The sequence below is a fragment of the Cottoperca gobio genome, chromosome 1, assembly GCF_900634415.1.
Source record: "Cottoperca gobio chromosome 1, fCotGob3.1, whole genome shotgun sequence".
Classification (NCBI taxonomy): Eukaryota; Metazoa; Chordata; class Actinopteri; order Perciformes; family Bovichtidae; genus Cottoperca; species Cottoperca gobio.
The window spans coordinates 3,905,007-3,922,681 of NC_041355.1; the positions used below are offsets into that span (position 1 = coordinate 3,905,007).

Consider the following 17,675-nt stretch of genomic DNA (forward strand, 5'->3'; position numbering starts at 1 on the left):
GCTGAAACATCATACTGGGATCTACAAATCTACACATCTGTATTAGGATGCATCATCCCCCGTTAGCCTTCAAATTGAACTCGACATTAATTCTTGACCTTGGCAACAGCAGTTGACAAAAATAATCTGTTTAATGTCCACTTACTTTTAAATTAAATCTACAAATGAAAACCGTTTAAAACTCCAGAACAAGCAAATTAACTGTCGAGCTCAATAATGACTTTGTTAGCATTCAACAACTACAGGTCTTGCTTGCACTATAAAACAAAATCCTATTACTTTTATCTTATTTTACATTGTAATATCAATATAAATCATGTTACATTTAGCAGAAAATATATTAAACCTATACTGAGAAACTGTATATGAATAAAATAACCAGTCGTTTTATCCAGTAAATTAAATAAATCACAATTTTCTTTTTTATATAATAGAGCTGAGATACTAAAGGTATCCGTACCACGGTGTAAAAAGGTCAAAATTATCTGATGGTAGACAAATTTCATCTCACAATATAGATGATCATACCTTAACTTGCGCCATCACTCTTTATCACTGAGGTGGGCAGAATGTACTACCCACTGCAGTATCGAATACTCTTTCAGCTTAAAATACGAATAAGAAACCCCAGAGTCATGTTTCAGGTTTTTACAGAGAGCAATAAAAGGAAAATACATTCAGAACTGAAAGCTAGTGGAACAAACTCTCCCAGAAGTGGTGCAGGACTCCAGCTGTACAATGGCTTTGAACTCGTTCACAGTGACTCCTCATCAGGACAAATGATAGCAGGCTTGTAGCAGGTTTTAAAAACAGTTTGCATGCTGTATTTTGCAACAGTACGATGGCGAATTCAAGTACTCGATTCAATCGTATTTTTTCCTTTGACTGTATTTTAAAATAAATATAAAAATTAAAAACTGGTACATGGCATCAGTTACAGAATTGGCTTACAATATAGCTGCTGTGAAACTGATCGATTAGTCACCAATATTCCAGACATTCAAAAGTTAAAAGATAAAAACAGCTTTTAGCGAAACGCAACAGCACATGGGATCCTGATATTGTCATTCATCTAGGTCGCTCTCATTCAAGCACACACACGTTAAAACACCGCAGCCATATCCACTTACAGTAGTTTAAATATTGGAAGAAAAAAAAACAATCACCAGGCATAGAAAATAAATTCAGCGTTATCGAACAATCACACAGGTCGTCGGCTTTCACATCACGCAGACGGCCACTTCATTCAGTCAAGACAGGCACAGACATCCTTTTTTTTATCTGTCAGCTACAAAGAGCATAAAAAAAGCTAAAAATTACAATAAACTTGCATAGCTGTGAAGCGTACAAAAGAAAAGGGGGTAAAGGTCAACAGGTGCAAAGAGTTTTAAACTGTGTTACAGCTGGGTGAGACTCAGTGTTTGAGTGTATGTACATGAACTAAGAATATGAGCACCGTGTGTGGAACTCACAAATGAAAAGAAAACACAAAGTTGTGGTTGAAATCACCCGTGTGCAGTGAGTAATAAAGGATAAGAGGTGAGTCAGGACCTGAAGAAGGTGGTTTGAAGATGGGGTTAGTAAGTTTGTACAGTAATGCACGTGTTCCACGAGGGGGTGAAAGTGACTCCGTGGGTCGGGCAAGTCTTAAAGTGAGCTCTGGTGAGACTGGGAGTTTTTGACGTTCTTAATCTCCAGCTCCAGCTGTTTGACGCGCACGTCCCTCTGGTTGAGGAGCTCCCTCAACCGTCTGATCTCCTCCTGTTGCTTGTGGAACTTCAGACGCAGCTGTGGACAAAACACACGCACAATATATTGGAATTTATTTAGTTTTTGGAGGACCAAAGCTGTCATTATAATAAATAAATAAATAAAATAATTAAATAAAATAATAAAATAATAAAGTAAAAAATGAATAAATAAAAGCCTTAATTAAATAACAAATGCCCCCTAACTTACTGTACATAAGGATTAATAAATGCAGTAGATAAAAAAAAGAAGAAATAAGGAAATTAATAAATAAAAAAAGAAACAAATTTAAAAACAGAAAATAATGAATTTGTAAATAATTAAATACAAATGAATTAATTAAAACAAAAATAATGAATTTGTAATTAATTAAATACAAATAAATAAATGAATACAAAAATAATGAATTGGTCAAATAAATAAATATTTGTCTTTCTATTAAATCTAATTAAATTAACCTGCACATTTATTTGATAATTGAGGCTTTTTAAATATATTTTCTTCTTTATTATCTTAGTTATTTATTTATTGAGCCATTTATTTATTATAATGGTAGCTTTAGTCCTCCGTACTGTTAGGCTGCCATAATCCGGATGATGTTCATGTGTTAATCTAGGTCACTTCTGATTATCAGAGTACTCTGCAATATTTAAGGGTATTTATGAGAATGCAACATATCCCGTGAAAAGACCTCCTAATACTTCCTGACTTCCCTAACCTGTCTGCACCGAGCCATTGATTCCTATTGAAAAATATATAGTTTCACTTTTTAAAAAAGGGAAAAAGCTATACCCTGAAACTGCTGCGCGCTGTCGTCTTTAGCAAACATCACAGGAGTAATTAGGTGACACAAAATAAACTATAGCACCTGTGTTTGTTGTAATTAAAGAGCACATATACACATGTTTTTAGATGCCAATGGACACAGAAGAAATCAGATATTTGAGTCTCTGGATGCAGAGACAATACTTAAGTAGGATTACTTCAATGTTGGTTTTGGTCTTTTCATGGGATTTATTGTCAATAACAAAAATATAGAAGATCAGCAGCTTTATCCTTAAGCTTTTTGAGCAGCAGCTGGTACAAGTACGTATTATATTTCCCCCCAGGTTTTGTCTCTCAGGCCACATAGAGGCGACCCTTCCCTGATTGGTGCACAGGTACATCAAATTCATAGTTTTATTTACTGCTAAACCGAACATGATTCAAAGTGACGACTCGGTTTGATTAGATTTCTTTAAATGTGTCAGTCACAGTAGAAAACATCTTTATCTCAGTCTCTGAACAATACAGAAGATTTCTTATTCTTCTGTTGGACTTCAAAGTAAAAGTATGCAAGTTTTATAGTAAAAAGGTACTTAAAGTATGAAAAGTAAAAGTATTGATTGTGCCGTCAAATGTTCCCCGTCAGTGTTTTACTATTCTATACGATTAGTATAGTATTACGTATGTGCATGATGCATTTTAAATGGCATTTATATAGCTGTATATTACTGCTGTATATGTTTCTAACTCCTTTATATACTGTTGGCTACTTTAATCTACAGCAATGCATCATATGTTTGTAGCTTTGTTGAAAAACAGTGTTTTCAGCTTTGTGACGAAGCATTTTACAGCTGATCCAAGAGGAACAACTGTAAAATATTTGTCTCTGAGACGTATTAGAGTAAAAGTAGAAAGCTTCATAAAAAAGGGAAATACTCAAGTGTGTACTCAAGTACAAATACGTACTTGACCTGTAAAGCAAAGTCCAGCACTGTAAATAAATAGCCTTGACATGGTTTTTAGACTATTGTACAAACTGCAGGATATAAACTCGATCCCCCAGTACCTCATTCTCTGTCCTGGGCGTAGAGCAAAGTCCGAAGTCTTCTCCGTTGCTGACGGGTGTCCGACTCCTGTCGTCCTCTGTATTGCCGCTGTCCTCTTTGGTTCCCAGTCGGTCCTGAATGTTATCCAGCTGCAGCATGCCTGGTCTGCTCTGAGAGCGTCGCGTGTCCAGTGTGTTTCCCTGCCCTTTGCTCATCTCTGAATACGACTCTGCTACTTGACTTCCAGGCTTCAGAGACATCAGCACCGGCCCTAGAAGACGAAGAGAGACAGTTGGAAGATGAGCTGAAGGATCCTGAACAGCACAAACGACCTGAGAGTATATAAAAAGGAGTTCAAGTCACCCCTACCATAACCAGCTACAACATTACGTTTGCTGAAGTACTTTTACTTTAAATGCTGAAGTGAAGGATGAACACACAGGTAAGGAATTACTATTGTTAGATTAGAAGCTATAAACCTATAACAGTGAAAAACTGACGCAAAATACACCTATTGTATGGCAAAACATTACAAATAAAGATTATAGTTAATACATGAGATTATGGCTATGGCTATTGTATCGTCTTTAAATTATCTTTAAAAAAACACATGTTCAAATCAATGATAAAGAAAATGAAACAAACATACAGTATGTGAATCGTCATCATGTTTATTCTACATATTATTATATTACATATTTTGCATGCATTCAATACCAAAGAAATACTCTCATTGTGATCTTGAGTCCACGCAGCCAAACTTATGTTTTCTTTTTTTAACTGATTATGATTTAGTTTGGAGCAGTTCTGCACCAGACCTGTAAATCCCCCAGCACCTCGCCAACATACACAAACGTCCCACACACACACACACACACATTAAGTCTGACCTTTATCGATGCCGCTGAGCCACTCCTCTGCAGACAAAGCAGGCTTGTTACCAGCCGTCATTGGATAGAGGTCTTCTTGGTACGACTCCGACTAGAGACACACACACAGTACATTCAGTCGTATTCTATCCATTAATCGTATATATTCATATCTATCTATTCAGTAAAGGAGATCTCTTCTATACATCTCCCCGTGGTTTGTGTGAGACGATGTGCTCTCACCCTGCGTGGCACGATCATAGAAAGAGGCTCGATGAGACTCTTGATTGTCACCAGTTTGTAGAACCGAATACCTCACAGGAGCTCACATCCAGACCTCTCTTTGGCATCACGCCTGCAGGAAGACACACACACGGACCGAGACAGTTTTACTCTGTTACTGTCACTGTAACTACATTATGGCTCGACAAGAAAGAGTGTAACGCTAATTTTGCAAAATTCAAAAGTGTTAAAAAGCCCTTTAACAAGTGCACATGTATGTTCATATTGAAAAAATCAAAAGGTGGCAAAGCAGGACGACACCCACCAAGATCAGACTCAAATTAATAAAGTCATTATTATACTTAGTTGAAACTGGAGTATTTTTTAACATGACCTCAATGTCTAATCTATCGATACATATATTACATGTTGAGTGTGTGGAAGGTGGAACAGTGGGTCATATTTCTGTAACTCAACAGTAAAGAGCTGTTGCTGTTCAGATCCATAATAAATGAGCAACATCTAAAACTACTTCTAAAGTTCTTCCATCAAAAAAATATCCTTGTTTTGAGTTTAAAGTCTATAACGTCAACACATGCACGTCTGCGTATCACTTCACAGGATCTACGACTTCACCTTGACCAGCTGGTTTGGCTATTCAAATATTGCCGGCTTATTTGCACAGCAGCTTTGCTTACACGTGCAAGAGAGTCAATGCACCCAGAAGGCAGGAGGAGTTTCCAAACAACCACATTTTACACACTATGTATGAAAATAGTTAAATTAGACGTCCAAGATACCGATATCATTAAAAAACGTATAGTGCCTGTGTGTGTGTGTGTGTGTGTTTCTTACCCATTCCTTTCTGAGGTAGGTGCGAGCGGTACTCTGTAAGGTAGTGGATATACGGTTTTTCCGAGCTGATCTCATAGTACCTCATATTTCCGTCGCCCTGACAGACACGAGAGAAGTCTTAATAACAATAATATTTTAAGTACTTTGTGTATAAACACTTTATAGTTGCTTTCAGAGACACACCTTCCCAGCAAGGTAGAGCATGTGTGTGTCGGGGTCGTAGAAAGGGAAAAGGACTCCTGACGAACCGTCCAGGTTCTCTTCCAACAAAGGCACAGACAGATCATCCTACAAACACACACAAAACAAAAAAAGAACAAACATTTAAGCACCAGTAACATGGACAACATTGCCAAATATCAAAACACTCATTGAAATCCACTTCTGCATAAGAAGCACTCTCCAGTGCTGAATTAAAAACCCTGAGGGCTCAATCCCTAATCCGTGCCTCGGGCTATAATCTTCCACCCACGACACACTCTCACACATCAAAACACACCAAAGTTCACCCGTTTGTCCACTAGATGGCAGAGCTGTGCTAGCGAGAGAGTTTCCACTTCATGTGGAGCAGTGTGTGTTAGCCATGAGATCACAGGATGGGAAGAGCACTACATGTTTGTCTTTCTACAGTTATTTGATTCACAAGTTTGGAACAAAACAGATGAACCAATGAGTTGTTGAACCCAAACCTCCCAAAGTGCATTATGTCCAACATACTTCCCCTCACCTTTTGTCTTAAAAAAAAGGTGTAATATGCAACTTTTAATAAATAATAAATGTATATTTTGTTGAGTTGTGTACTTACATTATCCCAAATGTTTCCAACAATTTTCAAACCTTGTAATTTTATTCAAGGTAAAATGTGTTCGCCTGTCATGGTGTTGTATCCCCTTTAGATCTTGGTTGTTTTTAATTATACATTTTAACCGGATGAAGGATTCTAGTCATCGGACATCTGGATCTTAGGTTATCAGTTGCAGCCCTACTTTTTCTGTTGTGGGTAAAAACGTTTTTTAATCTTTTGCGGATAAATAAAGAAGACATGTACTTCATATTCAGTAACTAATAAATTGAAAAAAATCCTGTTTTGACTATAAATGAGTGATTATGTGTAGAAAACAGTAAAACAACTTAAAAAGGATATTCAGCAGCTACAACAAGTTCATTCTTCATCACAGAAACAGCATCTGTAACAAAAGTATCTAAACTCAAAGATCCACTTTCTAGCTTTTTCATATATCTCATCATTTAGTCTTCATCAGTGAACGGAGCAGGTTCATGAGTCGCCACACGACCTTAGTATGGAGCTCCTGTCACCTGATGACGAGTGATTGTATGTGTCATCACGTGAGAGAAACTCCACATATTGACACCTGGTCCAGCTGACAATTTGCTGATTAACATGCGCATGAAAGCGTTGAAAAAGCTAAGAAATGGACCTTCGGGTTGAGATGATTTCAACTCTTCCTGTCTCTCACCTGATCCCACAGAGCAAACTGCCGGTCGTTCCAGCGTGAAGTGCCAGATGTGAAGAGCATCTTCATGTTACCCAGGAACAGCACCTTGCTGGCTTTGTGGTTCTTACAGTTGGCTTCCTGCGAACACAACATCAAACAAAGCATCAAGCATACTAAACATTTAGTATCAAGTTTTTTTAAAGTAATATAAAAAAGGTATTGAGTAATAATGGTAGTTTTAACACTACAGAATTGTGATGTAATGTTTGTTATGTGTCCACGTGAGCTTGTTTGGCAGGTGAAGGAGTGAGTCATTGGCTGGTGACACAGAGGTCTGTGGAGTTATGCTGTCGGCCTGCCCGGGCCAGAGGTGTCAGTTTTGGCTGTGTGGTGCTGGATGAGCGCCTGGGAAGGGGGAAAGGAGCAGGAAACTCCCACTCGTGCAATTATTGGCGACTAAGACTCATGTTTTTTTGGTTTTATTGACTTTCACTGAAAGATATCTTTTTTAAAAAAAAGAAACGTATTAATTTAACCCAGATTTTATGCCCCCAAGTCTCCAACAGTTTCATCAGTGTCTTCATTGCAGTTTAAAGTAAATGAGGGCTTCCAGTAAAAGTGATGTGATGAGAAAGTTTGAGAGAAAATACGAATGAGCTGATAATAATGCAACCAAATCCCTAAAACTAATAAAATAAATAAAATAATGAGCATTTTACACATTTCTTTCAATATCTAAAGTAAATACAGATGTATTCCTGTGTTTGTACACGTTTTATTTGCAGTGACATATTAACTGCCTTTCAAAATAAGAGCACTCTCAAATGTAACTACAGAATTGTCACTGTCACATACACACACACACACACACACACAAAGTATCACCTGCAGTAGGTTTCCTGAGCGTGGCTCTATGATTCGGACCTTCTTGTCCTTGCATGTGGAGGCGAAGAGGCTGCCGTCCGTGTTGAAAGACATGGAGAGGACGACGTCTGTGTGGTGGCTGATTGTCCGTACGGGGTTCTTTATCACCTGCTCTGGACAGTCCAGGTTCCAGATCATCACCTGCAGGTGTCAAAGAAACGAGGGCTTGGATCTTTAGTTTCACTTATTGAAGGAGGTTCAGATAGAAGGTTTTATTGAGCTAAATAAATATATTCCACTAAAAAGTTCTGAAATATTGTTTATTTTAGATGTAAAAGTGGTTCAAGACTCGTTTTGTTTCGACTCGACTTCAGTCGGTTGACTGATCATGTCTAAAAGGCAAAACATGTTTATATCTGTTCCCACATTCAAAGGCAACAACACTGCTGTCGTAAAGAGGGGTAGATGCAATATAAGCGTGTACAATACAGCGACATAAAATCTTTTCAGGTCAGACAATCAGTGGGCTGCAGCTCCAATGTGAGCGATCTTTATCTTCATCATGATTAAGTAAAATAAACCTGGCTGCTACAAACAGCTATGACCTGATTGGCTGCATTGTAATACACAATTGCTTACAGAATATGTAGTTATTTTTACTGTGTGCGTGTGCATGTTTGCATTACCTTGTAGTCATAGGCCGTACTGAAGAGGATGTTGTTAGCAGTCGGGTGCCACTCAATGAGGCCCACTCTGCGGCTGTGACCCTGAAGCTCCTTCCACGGTGCTGTGAGGTTCTTCAGCACGCCATGAGGAGGGATTTCCCACACTTTCACCTGCAGCCACACACACACACACACACACACACACAACCACACAACCACATCATTTATAAACACACAGAAGTGGAATGTATAACTAAGAACATTTACTCAAGTACTGTACAAATTGAAAGTACTTGTTCTTTACTTGAGTCTTTTGTTTTCATGCTACTTTCTAAATATTGTGTTATTTGACAGCTTTAGTTACTAGTTACTTTACAAATTAATATTTTGCATACAAAACAACATTTACAGCGTAAAGGATCTGAATACTTCCGCCACCTCTTTAAAACACAAACACAGAAACAAACAATCTGTGCACTTAATGCCTCTTAATCTATGAAAAATAGCCATTACAGAAATAATCCAGAGCCCACTAAATACTTAAAATAAATGACACACTTTTTACAAAATAGTCCTAAAGCCTCTCTCTTTCTGTGTACATGGGTTTTTCCTCTGCCGGGTCAGACCTGAAGAATGTGTGGAATGACTTCTAGTTCTTCTTTGAAGGCCAAACAGCAAGGCAATAAAATCATGTCCCTGTTTCTACATGCTCATAATGCAAGGAAATGATAACAACATCAGTGAACTATTTGTACTTTGTGTGCGTGTGCGTGTGTACAAACCGTGGTGTCCTCAGAGCAGGAGGCGATGCAATAGTCGTTGAAGGGATTCCATTTGACGTCCAACACGTTGCCCCTGTGGCCCGATACTCGGGGGTGGTGAGGATCCAATTTACCTGTCTGATACACATACATTTGTTAGTTTACAGGTCACATGTTAAATACGCTAATTTGCAGAGAAGATTGATATCACTCTCATGATTGTACGATAAATATGTAGCTAGCTAGCTTAGCGTAAAGACTGGAAGCAGGGGAAAACAGCTAGCCTGGCTCTTTCTAATGGTAATCTGCCTACCAGCACCTCCAAAACTCACCAGTACATTATATATTGGTTGTTTAAGCTGGACAAATATCAATTCACTTTTTAATAGCCAGGACTATTTCTTGGCACAGTCTCCACTGGTTACCTGGCACATTTATGCTAGCTAATCTAACTGACGGACTAATCGGACTCATGATGGAGAGTTAAAAAGGGGAAAAAGTATAAGAATCGATGTAACAGAACCAGAGATATCGTCTTTTTTATCGCATGCATTCTTCTTCTTTGTCAAAACCTGCCACCTACATTACCCACAATGCAACATGCTAACAGTACACTCGGAGATTCGGGTGTGTTATGCTAGTAGCAGCTAATGTAGCCGCGAGCCGTTAGCCTCAAGCATGGATGAAGAGCGGATTACAGAGGTCAGGTAACTCCAAACCCTCAGAGATTTTTATTTTCAAACGTTTATACTTCAGCCTTCACGCAGCTCCCTCTGGAGACACAAAAGACTTCATACAACTGTTTCCACATATGCAGTAGTACTCCCTAAAACCTGTAAACTTACTGATAAAATAGGTAGAGTTCCCCTTTAATATAAAAATATTGATTAGTGCAGCTTTAAAAAGGCAGATAGCCAGCTAATTTACAAATATCTAAACTTGACAGGCTAATCTGTGCAGATGAATACAAGCATCCCGCCTTGCAAGCAGTCAAACTCTTCATGACATTAAGATAAAAGCAGTCAAACTGGAGGTGGAATTACACAAAATGTTTCTGACACACACCCTGGTATTCCATGATCCTGTTACAAGGGACACTGAGTTCTACTGAAGATTTTCTGCCTCAACAAGTCTGCTAATTATGCAGTTTGTACGAGCAGAATCTTCCTCCTGACACAAACACACCTGCAGGCTAGATTACTGTGCAGGTAAGGTGTGTCTGCATAGGATGATGTAACCATTATTTGTGCTTTCAAGCAAACCAAACACATGCACGAGTAGAAGATGGCACTCTTGTATTCATGCGTTAGCTACTTTCTTCACAGAACAATAGTCTGTGAATGCACGCACAACGATGGGAGGTTAAGGGCGGCAGAGGGGGGAAGTTTCACCTCCTCGAGACAGCGAAAGGAGGGGAAGAGGGAGGTCGAAAGATGAGTTATGTCATTCCTGAGCTTGTATGCAATTCCTGCCCATGCTAGGAGGGTGGTGATAATTCACCGAGACAATTTAAAAGTTGGAGACAGACAGAGAGAGGGAGAAAGGAGGGAGATGTGTCCAGCTTGATGAATCGCTCCGGACTGGAGATTTACAGCTGGACTGCAAATTTAACCAGCACATGAGTGAAGAAGTCTGGCTGAGTTTATTTGAGGGATCACTGTTGTTACTGATAACCACCGGTGGGATGTGATAATATGCATAAATAACGTCTGGGAGAGCGCTTGATTAATAAGGTAAGGTCGGTGGGGGAGATAATAGAGAATAATGGGATGCATGCAATGTTTAGGTTGAAGTTAATCAGCAGTCGGTGGGTTTCCTGGTATTTATTTTGGCTCCACTGCTGTACTATTTATAATCTGAGAGCAGAGCTGTCTTTCCCAGGAGTGCTGTGTGTGCAGGAGCGAAGAGAAACCATGAACGATGTTGAACACTCTTTTTTTTTTTTACCAAAGACAAAAAGTTACTCTGTCGCAATGTTAACGACAGTAAAAAATGAGATTCAGTTCCGTTACAACATTTAATTGCTTCTTCCTTGAACATGCAAATAGTTTTCTGTATTCCTGCAGACAAACAAACAAACTAAACCAATAACACGACTTCATTTGCGGAGGAAAAACTCAGCTCCCATTCATCACTTCTGACGAGAACTGACACCTTGACTGTTTTTGTGAAACTGGCCAGCTGTCAAAGCTAATGTCAGCTATGAGTAAAATGTTCCTCCTGTTGTATGCCTGCTAGGAAGCTAGCTGGAGGAAACCTTAAGCAGTATGCTCATTGGCAACAGTATAATAATTATGAAGAACTACAAAGACCATAAGCCATCTTGCTTCGAGGCGAGCTCTCTCTATTGAGGGGAATGTTGTGTGTAGACATCTTCACTTTACAAAACTCTTACAACAGTGGCAGCAGCACCTTTCTCCTACCATGAGAATCAGATTGAATTTATTTCCATTTATTTCACTTTATTGTTCAGTCTGATATTATGTTTATCTTCTATATATCTCTATCTCCTAGAAGCAGTTCATGTTTTTCACAGAAATCTCATAAATGTGCTGATTTAGGAGTTTACTACTCTAAGTATATACAACAACCTGCAAAGTTCATGTTGATATTTGTGTCGCTATTTCTCATCGGTGTAGCTACACGTCTTAATTACAATATCCAGCTCTTATAACTTCATTTGGTTAGAGGATATAAAAAACCGTGTGCTTTAGGAAGAGGGCATTCTATATTTAGAGCTGTGGAGGACAGGATGCAAATATATTTGTTTGTCATGCTTATACTGTATATGAATGACATTTTTCACCACTGCACCTTTCAATACAATGCAGTACAGTACAACCTCAATGATAAACCTTACCATCTTGCATTCATGGCAGAGCTGTCGTATTGGATTGCCTTAGATGTAAAGGTTTATTTAATAAAGTTAGCTGCTCAAAATGGAGAAACGTCCGGCTGTGTGCACAACATCAGACCTGATTGAATCGCTGAGATTCAGAGGTTATTCTTCCCTTCGCCCCCCCCCCCCCCTATAACAAGAGAAATGATCTTCCTTCAGAGTACATACTGTATCTACGAAACACATCACACTATCCATTATCAGCATCCTGAGTGAAATGGTGCACATGCCCCTTTAAAAAGCTGACAGTCAGTAAAAGCTGCCGTGAGATGGAGATACTCACATGATTGACGGACAGGACCAGGAAGGCCCCTCCCCCGGCACACTCAGTGATGACTGCCAGGAAACGTGGGTTGACGGCGCAGAAGTTGTTGTCCTGGACGCTTCGTGTGATTGGCACGCAATCATAGCAGCTCTCCTTGGTGGCGGGCTTACCAAACACGTGGCGGAACTTGGAGCTGCGGTACTGAGGACGCCATGTCATCTGAAAGAGGAGGGGGGGAGAGGTCAGTCACGGAGAATCATCTCTCACAGTTATGGTGAAGGTGCCGTTTATAGGTGGTGACGGTAGACGTGGTCCATGCTGCAAAACATGAGCAGCCAAGACAGGGAACGCAGGGCAAAAGGTTTAAGAATAGGATGTATGAGTTTACTGTTGTTCCTTTTAACATCATTCGTATCCATAGTCATAATTGTAATCATGTTTGTGTTACTATGACTCTTCAGTGTTATCCTTAATTAATATTTCTTGGCCAGCAAATTGCATTGTGTATAAAATAGGTTCAATCAGTGAATCATAATACAGTGCATAAATAACAAGGAGAGAAAAACCTGTAAGACTTTGCAAATCCTAAGTCTCTTTTTAGCCACTTTCCTTACGCTAGTCGATGCATATGTCATTATTGTGAGAGATAAGTGGCTCTGGTCCGCTGGGACGAGGCCTGGCCAGCCGGCATGTCTGCTCTACTACTCTGCCTGGCTCCCTGCCTGCCTGCTGCACGGTCATTACTTATGAATTAGGGGTGGAGGAGGTTGATGGACATGATGTTAATTCAAAAAAAAGGACCCGAACAACAACAACAACACAGAGCGAGCGAGCAAGCAAGGAAGTAAAGGGCCAATGGAAATAGGGCAAAGCAAGACAACAGCAGGTACATCACAACACGCCGTGTTGTTGGAAATCACACGTCCCGTCTATAAAAACAATGACATCATTCTCCTGTTTTATGTGGACTGCCCACTGGCCCTTCAGATGATGGCTAAATAAATACAACCAAGATGCAAACAGAGTGACTTCATCGTGAGTAAAGTAAAAATAACAGCATTTGGCGTGCTGTACAGTAGGTGTGGCTGAAGCACTGCGAAGAAGCGCAGCAGGGGATAAAACTGACAGACGCAGAAAATCTGGTTAAAAAGGGAATAAATAAAGAAGGAGAATCTCGGAGTAACAGAAATGCTCCTGTGGAGATCGTGACTCTCCATGTCTCAGTTTACTCTTCCATCTCACACCTTCTGCCCCGAGGGCATCGCAGAGAGCCTCATGCTGTCACACAGGAATGTTTCCCCACCTGAAGAGGAGCTTTATTAAAATTCTCAGGTGTTTCAGAGTCAGACGGCCTCTAAGACACTAAATCACAACCTGGCAGCTCCAGCATTCACAGTGAGAAACAGTTTGATTTGCCTCAATAAACAAAATATTAACAGTAATTAGACATTGAAATTATACTAAACTTGTTTAAACTTCACTCTTGTTTTATTTCCACATCTATGCAAAAGTATAAATATGTATGTCTATGTCTGTCTTGTGAAGCACTGGTGCAAAACATGTTTTAAATTTAAATCAAATTAACTTGAAACAGAAAACTAAACAAGAACTAAAATAATACAAAAGTACACAATAACTAACTGTAAAAGTGGCAAAAACACTGCAAACATTTAGTAGACTGCAAAGAAACATGGGAACCGTTTCTAATAATAAATTAAGAGGCACAGTTTTTATTATCAATTCAACTTTAGATTATTTTCTTTTTGTCTACCAAGTGTCAGAAAATAATGAAAATTGCCCGCTGCTAACCTCAGCATGCTAACATGCTGACCTTAGCATGCTAACATGCTAACCTCAGCATGCTAACATGCTGACCTTAGCATGCTAACATGCTAACCTCAGCATGCTAACATGCTGACCTCAGCATGCTAACATGCTGACCTCAGCATGCTAACATGCTGACCTTAGCATGCTAACATGCTGACCTTAGCATGCTAACATGCTGACCTCAGCATGCTAACATGCTAACCTCAGCATGCTAACATTAGCAAACGCTAACATAGTGATGTTTATCAAGAATAATGTTTACTGTGTTTAAATTATAATGTTAGCATGAAAACATTTGCCATTAGCAATAAAACAAATACCAGTAGGTCTACAGCAGGTACTCGGTCATTGATACATTTAACTTTGACTTGACGGTGGAGCAAATTTAAAAGCAATCTATCCAATAGTTGACAAAATGTTTCACTCATGACCACAAACATCAGCCTCATGGTGGCGTTGGAGGAAAGGTCAGTGGGACAAAATAGTTGCCATTTCATTTTGTGTCAATCAATTGATCAATTCGTCAATCATTCCAGGTCTGCACAGGAACACCCATTTACATTTACTTTGGACCTACATGCCGTGATTTGCTGTTCTCGTTACGCAACTTATTCCCATTCGGTCTTGATCATTATCACCTCTTTGTGACACCTACTCTACAATAACAAAAACACTATTTAAAAAGGGGAACTTCCTAATATGAGCTTGAATATGCAGCAACTATTGACCTCACTCCAGTAGGTGCAATGCTCAGTAAGCTATGCACATGCTATGCCAGCATCTGGGTTGATATAATCAGCATTCATGTTTTGCTGAGGCTTATAAGACCGGAGGCAGAAAGCTGAGACATCTTGTCACATCTAAAGCAGGTTGTAATCAGGCCAGTGGCAAGCTTCCTTTCAGCTGCGTCTTGCAGCAGGTACACAGCAAGGCTGCACAGTGGGCGGCCTGTCTCACAGAACTGATGACGAGAACACTATTTCTGGCTATTTTTACACCGTCTTCCTGCGGATCAAAAGACAGTCAGGCACGTTTCACTGACAGCAGAAAAACGCTTTCATTCACGAGGCTTCTTTGACAAGCTTTATGTCTGGCAAACAAAAAGAAAACGCAGTCCTTCTTTTGTCAGAGGGAAATTTATTTTGGTCTATGACCAGTGACTCACAGCCGAAACCGCAATAAGGGGGCTGTAAAAACAGCCATGAAACTGAACTGAAAACACAGAAATGACTTGTAAAAAAGATATATTGTACATCTGGTTTGCTCTGCCAGAGTTCTTGTGTGTCTGTATTTGTAGATGGACGTGCAAAGCATACATATGCACCTATTCCTCACCGGCAGGCCGTCTTAAGAACTTCATAACTCATAAACGCACACAGTAGCTGCCACTCCTCTCCTAGGCTTGCCAAGGCTCGGTGCTAGAGGAGGGGGAGTTCAAAGTTTACTCACTGGTGTCAAGATATCGGTAACTTAAGTAGCGTTGGGCCTACAGCTATGAGCAGAAAGACACTTTTGACTCCATCACAGGTGATCACAAACGTATAAAACCAAGTATGCAGCAGCCTCAGCCGTCTCGATCCATAGATGGGATGTTTTGTAAACACGCCGAGTGAAACACAAGAAGAGGAATGTCGAGGTGTGAACAGACGCCACTATGTTAACAGTATGCGTGTACCCATGTTTCATTGTGGGTGAGACACACTTCGCTCGGTTTAGACCGTCTGCTATCATACACAGATGACACCTTTCAACCTCTGTCTTGTAATAGGATAACAGTCACACTGGTAATCCAATAGCTCCTTCATTTGCTACAGAGCACACGTGTGAATGAGTGAAAGGATAAGACGGGCTGAGTGTGTGTCACTCTGTTTACCTGCACAATCTTTTAGCCCTGTGCATTCGTGCAGCCTATACATGAGCTGTAAAAGAGTCCTGAAAAACAGACTGCAGTGTGTGTGTGTGTGTGTGTGTGTGTGTACAGATATGCACACAGTCACGCACAAACATAACATTTCGCCAAAAGCATTTGCCAGTCTACGCCTTGCATTAGTCCAACATCTCTTCACTGTAATGAGTATTATATCTGTTGCACATTTAGATGTTCAGATTGGCTCACAATAGTTCTTTGTTCTCGAGGCAGTTTTACAGGTGGACAGACAGAAGTGATCTAATGATTAACGTACACAGGAGTGTGGTAGGGCAGGGTGCGGAGGGTACAAACGAACCCAATTGACCTGCTGTGAGCTTCACATTATGTATTTTTAAAGTATCGACAGATATTGTTTTGGAGAAACAATCAGTTCCTAATCAGGATCGCACGTTCTCTTTCCCTCTCCCTTGGCAGCATCTGTGAATCCGTACTCCACGATCAATATTAGCTCCCACTCTGAGTCGATTAGTCCACTAATTGGTCGTTTATTTTTTCCTGAATGAATTCATGAGCACATATCTGGTAAACAAGATATAAAAGTAGTAGTCACATCTGTCGACTAAATCAACAAATCCATTAGTCGACAAAATCGAATGATTGTTAGTCGACTAAGATTTCTTTTTTTTCTTTCCGCCTCTTTCAAAGACAAAATAAGTTTAAATATGTTGGCAGTCAAGTTGCATTGTGGGTTATGTAAACACCAGGTCTGGGCAAGGAAGAAGTCTGGAAAAAAAATTGGATATGACGCTGTAATTAAAGGATCAAACTTGGGTCTTATTTTTTGGAGTTTTGGTCCAGTTATCTTAACATCATGCTCATGAAAATAATAACAGTGATCATGAGACAAAGAGACTTTACTCCTACAGAGTCTGATGGGGCAAGAAACACAAGGAAGTCAGACAATCAGTTCAGAGGGATTATCCAAACCCCTTTATTTGGAGGTAAAGGTTTATGTGTGTGTGCCGCAGCAGGTATGTCGAGTCAAAGCTGACGCAGAGAGCAGCTGTAAACTTTGATGGATAGTTATGACAGACGTCATAACCCTAGTTTTACCGTTTACTTCTCTTTCAAGTACATAACTGGGGGGGTTTGTTTAAATCATCCACAGTGTGGCTTCAACATTACTGCAGAGCTCAGCAATCAGCGTGGAGAGCGTGCTGTTGTTATTATAGATCGAAATAAGCATCAAAACTATGAAAACTCCAGAAAGGCACTTTCCAGAAGTGAAAAATAACGTGTGTATCCGCCCTGTGATTCGGATCCACGACAAGATCTATTTGGTTCTTGGCCCGTGCCACACCCTTCCAACAATTTTTAATTTCTTTACATAATCCTGCTGACAAACAGACACTCAAACCAACAAACCGAACAGAAAACATTACCTCCGTGGCGCAGGTAATAAGACCAGAGCTATAATAACCTGGAATTAGCGTTTAATGGTGTTTGCATCAGTCTATTAAAGCCAAGTATCACATTAAATCAGCTATGGGATACAATTACG

General features: G+C 39.8%; 1 protein-coding gene across 1 annotated transcript in view; it reads right to left on the reverse strand.

Moving 5' to 3' along the window:
- Positions 1–633: 633 nt before the first annotated feature.
- coro2aa (coronin 2Aa) overlaps positions 634–17,675 on the reverse strand; it is a 32,975-nt gene continuing 15,933 nt past the window's right edge. The window contains 12 exon segments of the mRNA XM_029437671.1: positions 634–1,788; positions 3,581–3,831; positions 4,451–4,541; positions 4,673–4,737; positions 4,740–4,784; positions 5,507–5,603; positions 5,690–5,794; positions 6,985–7,101; positions 7,849–8,028; positions 8,514–8,663; positions 9,275–9,391; positions 12,436–12,636. Coding sequence (XP_029293531.1) covers positions 1,648–1,788; positions 3,581–3,831; positions 4,451–4,541; positions 4,673–4,737; positions 4,740–4,784; positions 5,507–5,603; positions 5,690–5,794; positions 6,985–7,101; positions 7,849–8,028; positions 8,514–8,663; positions 9,275–9,391; positions 12,436–12,636 — 1,560 coding nt within the window. The 3' untranslated portion in view covers positions 634–1,647.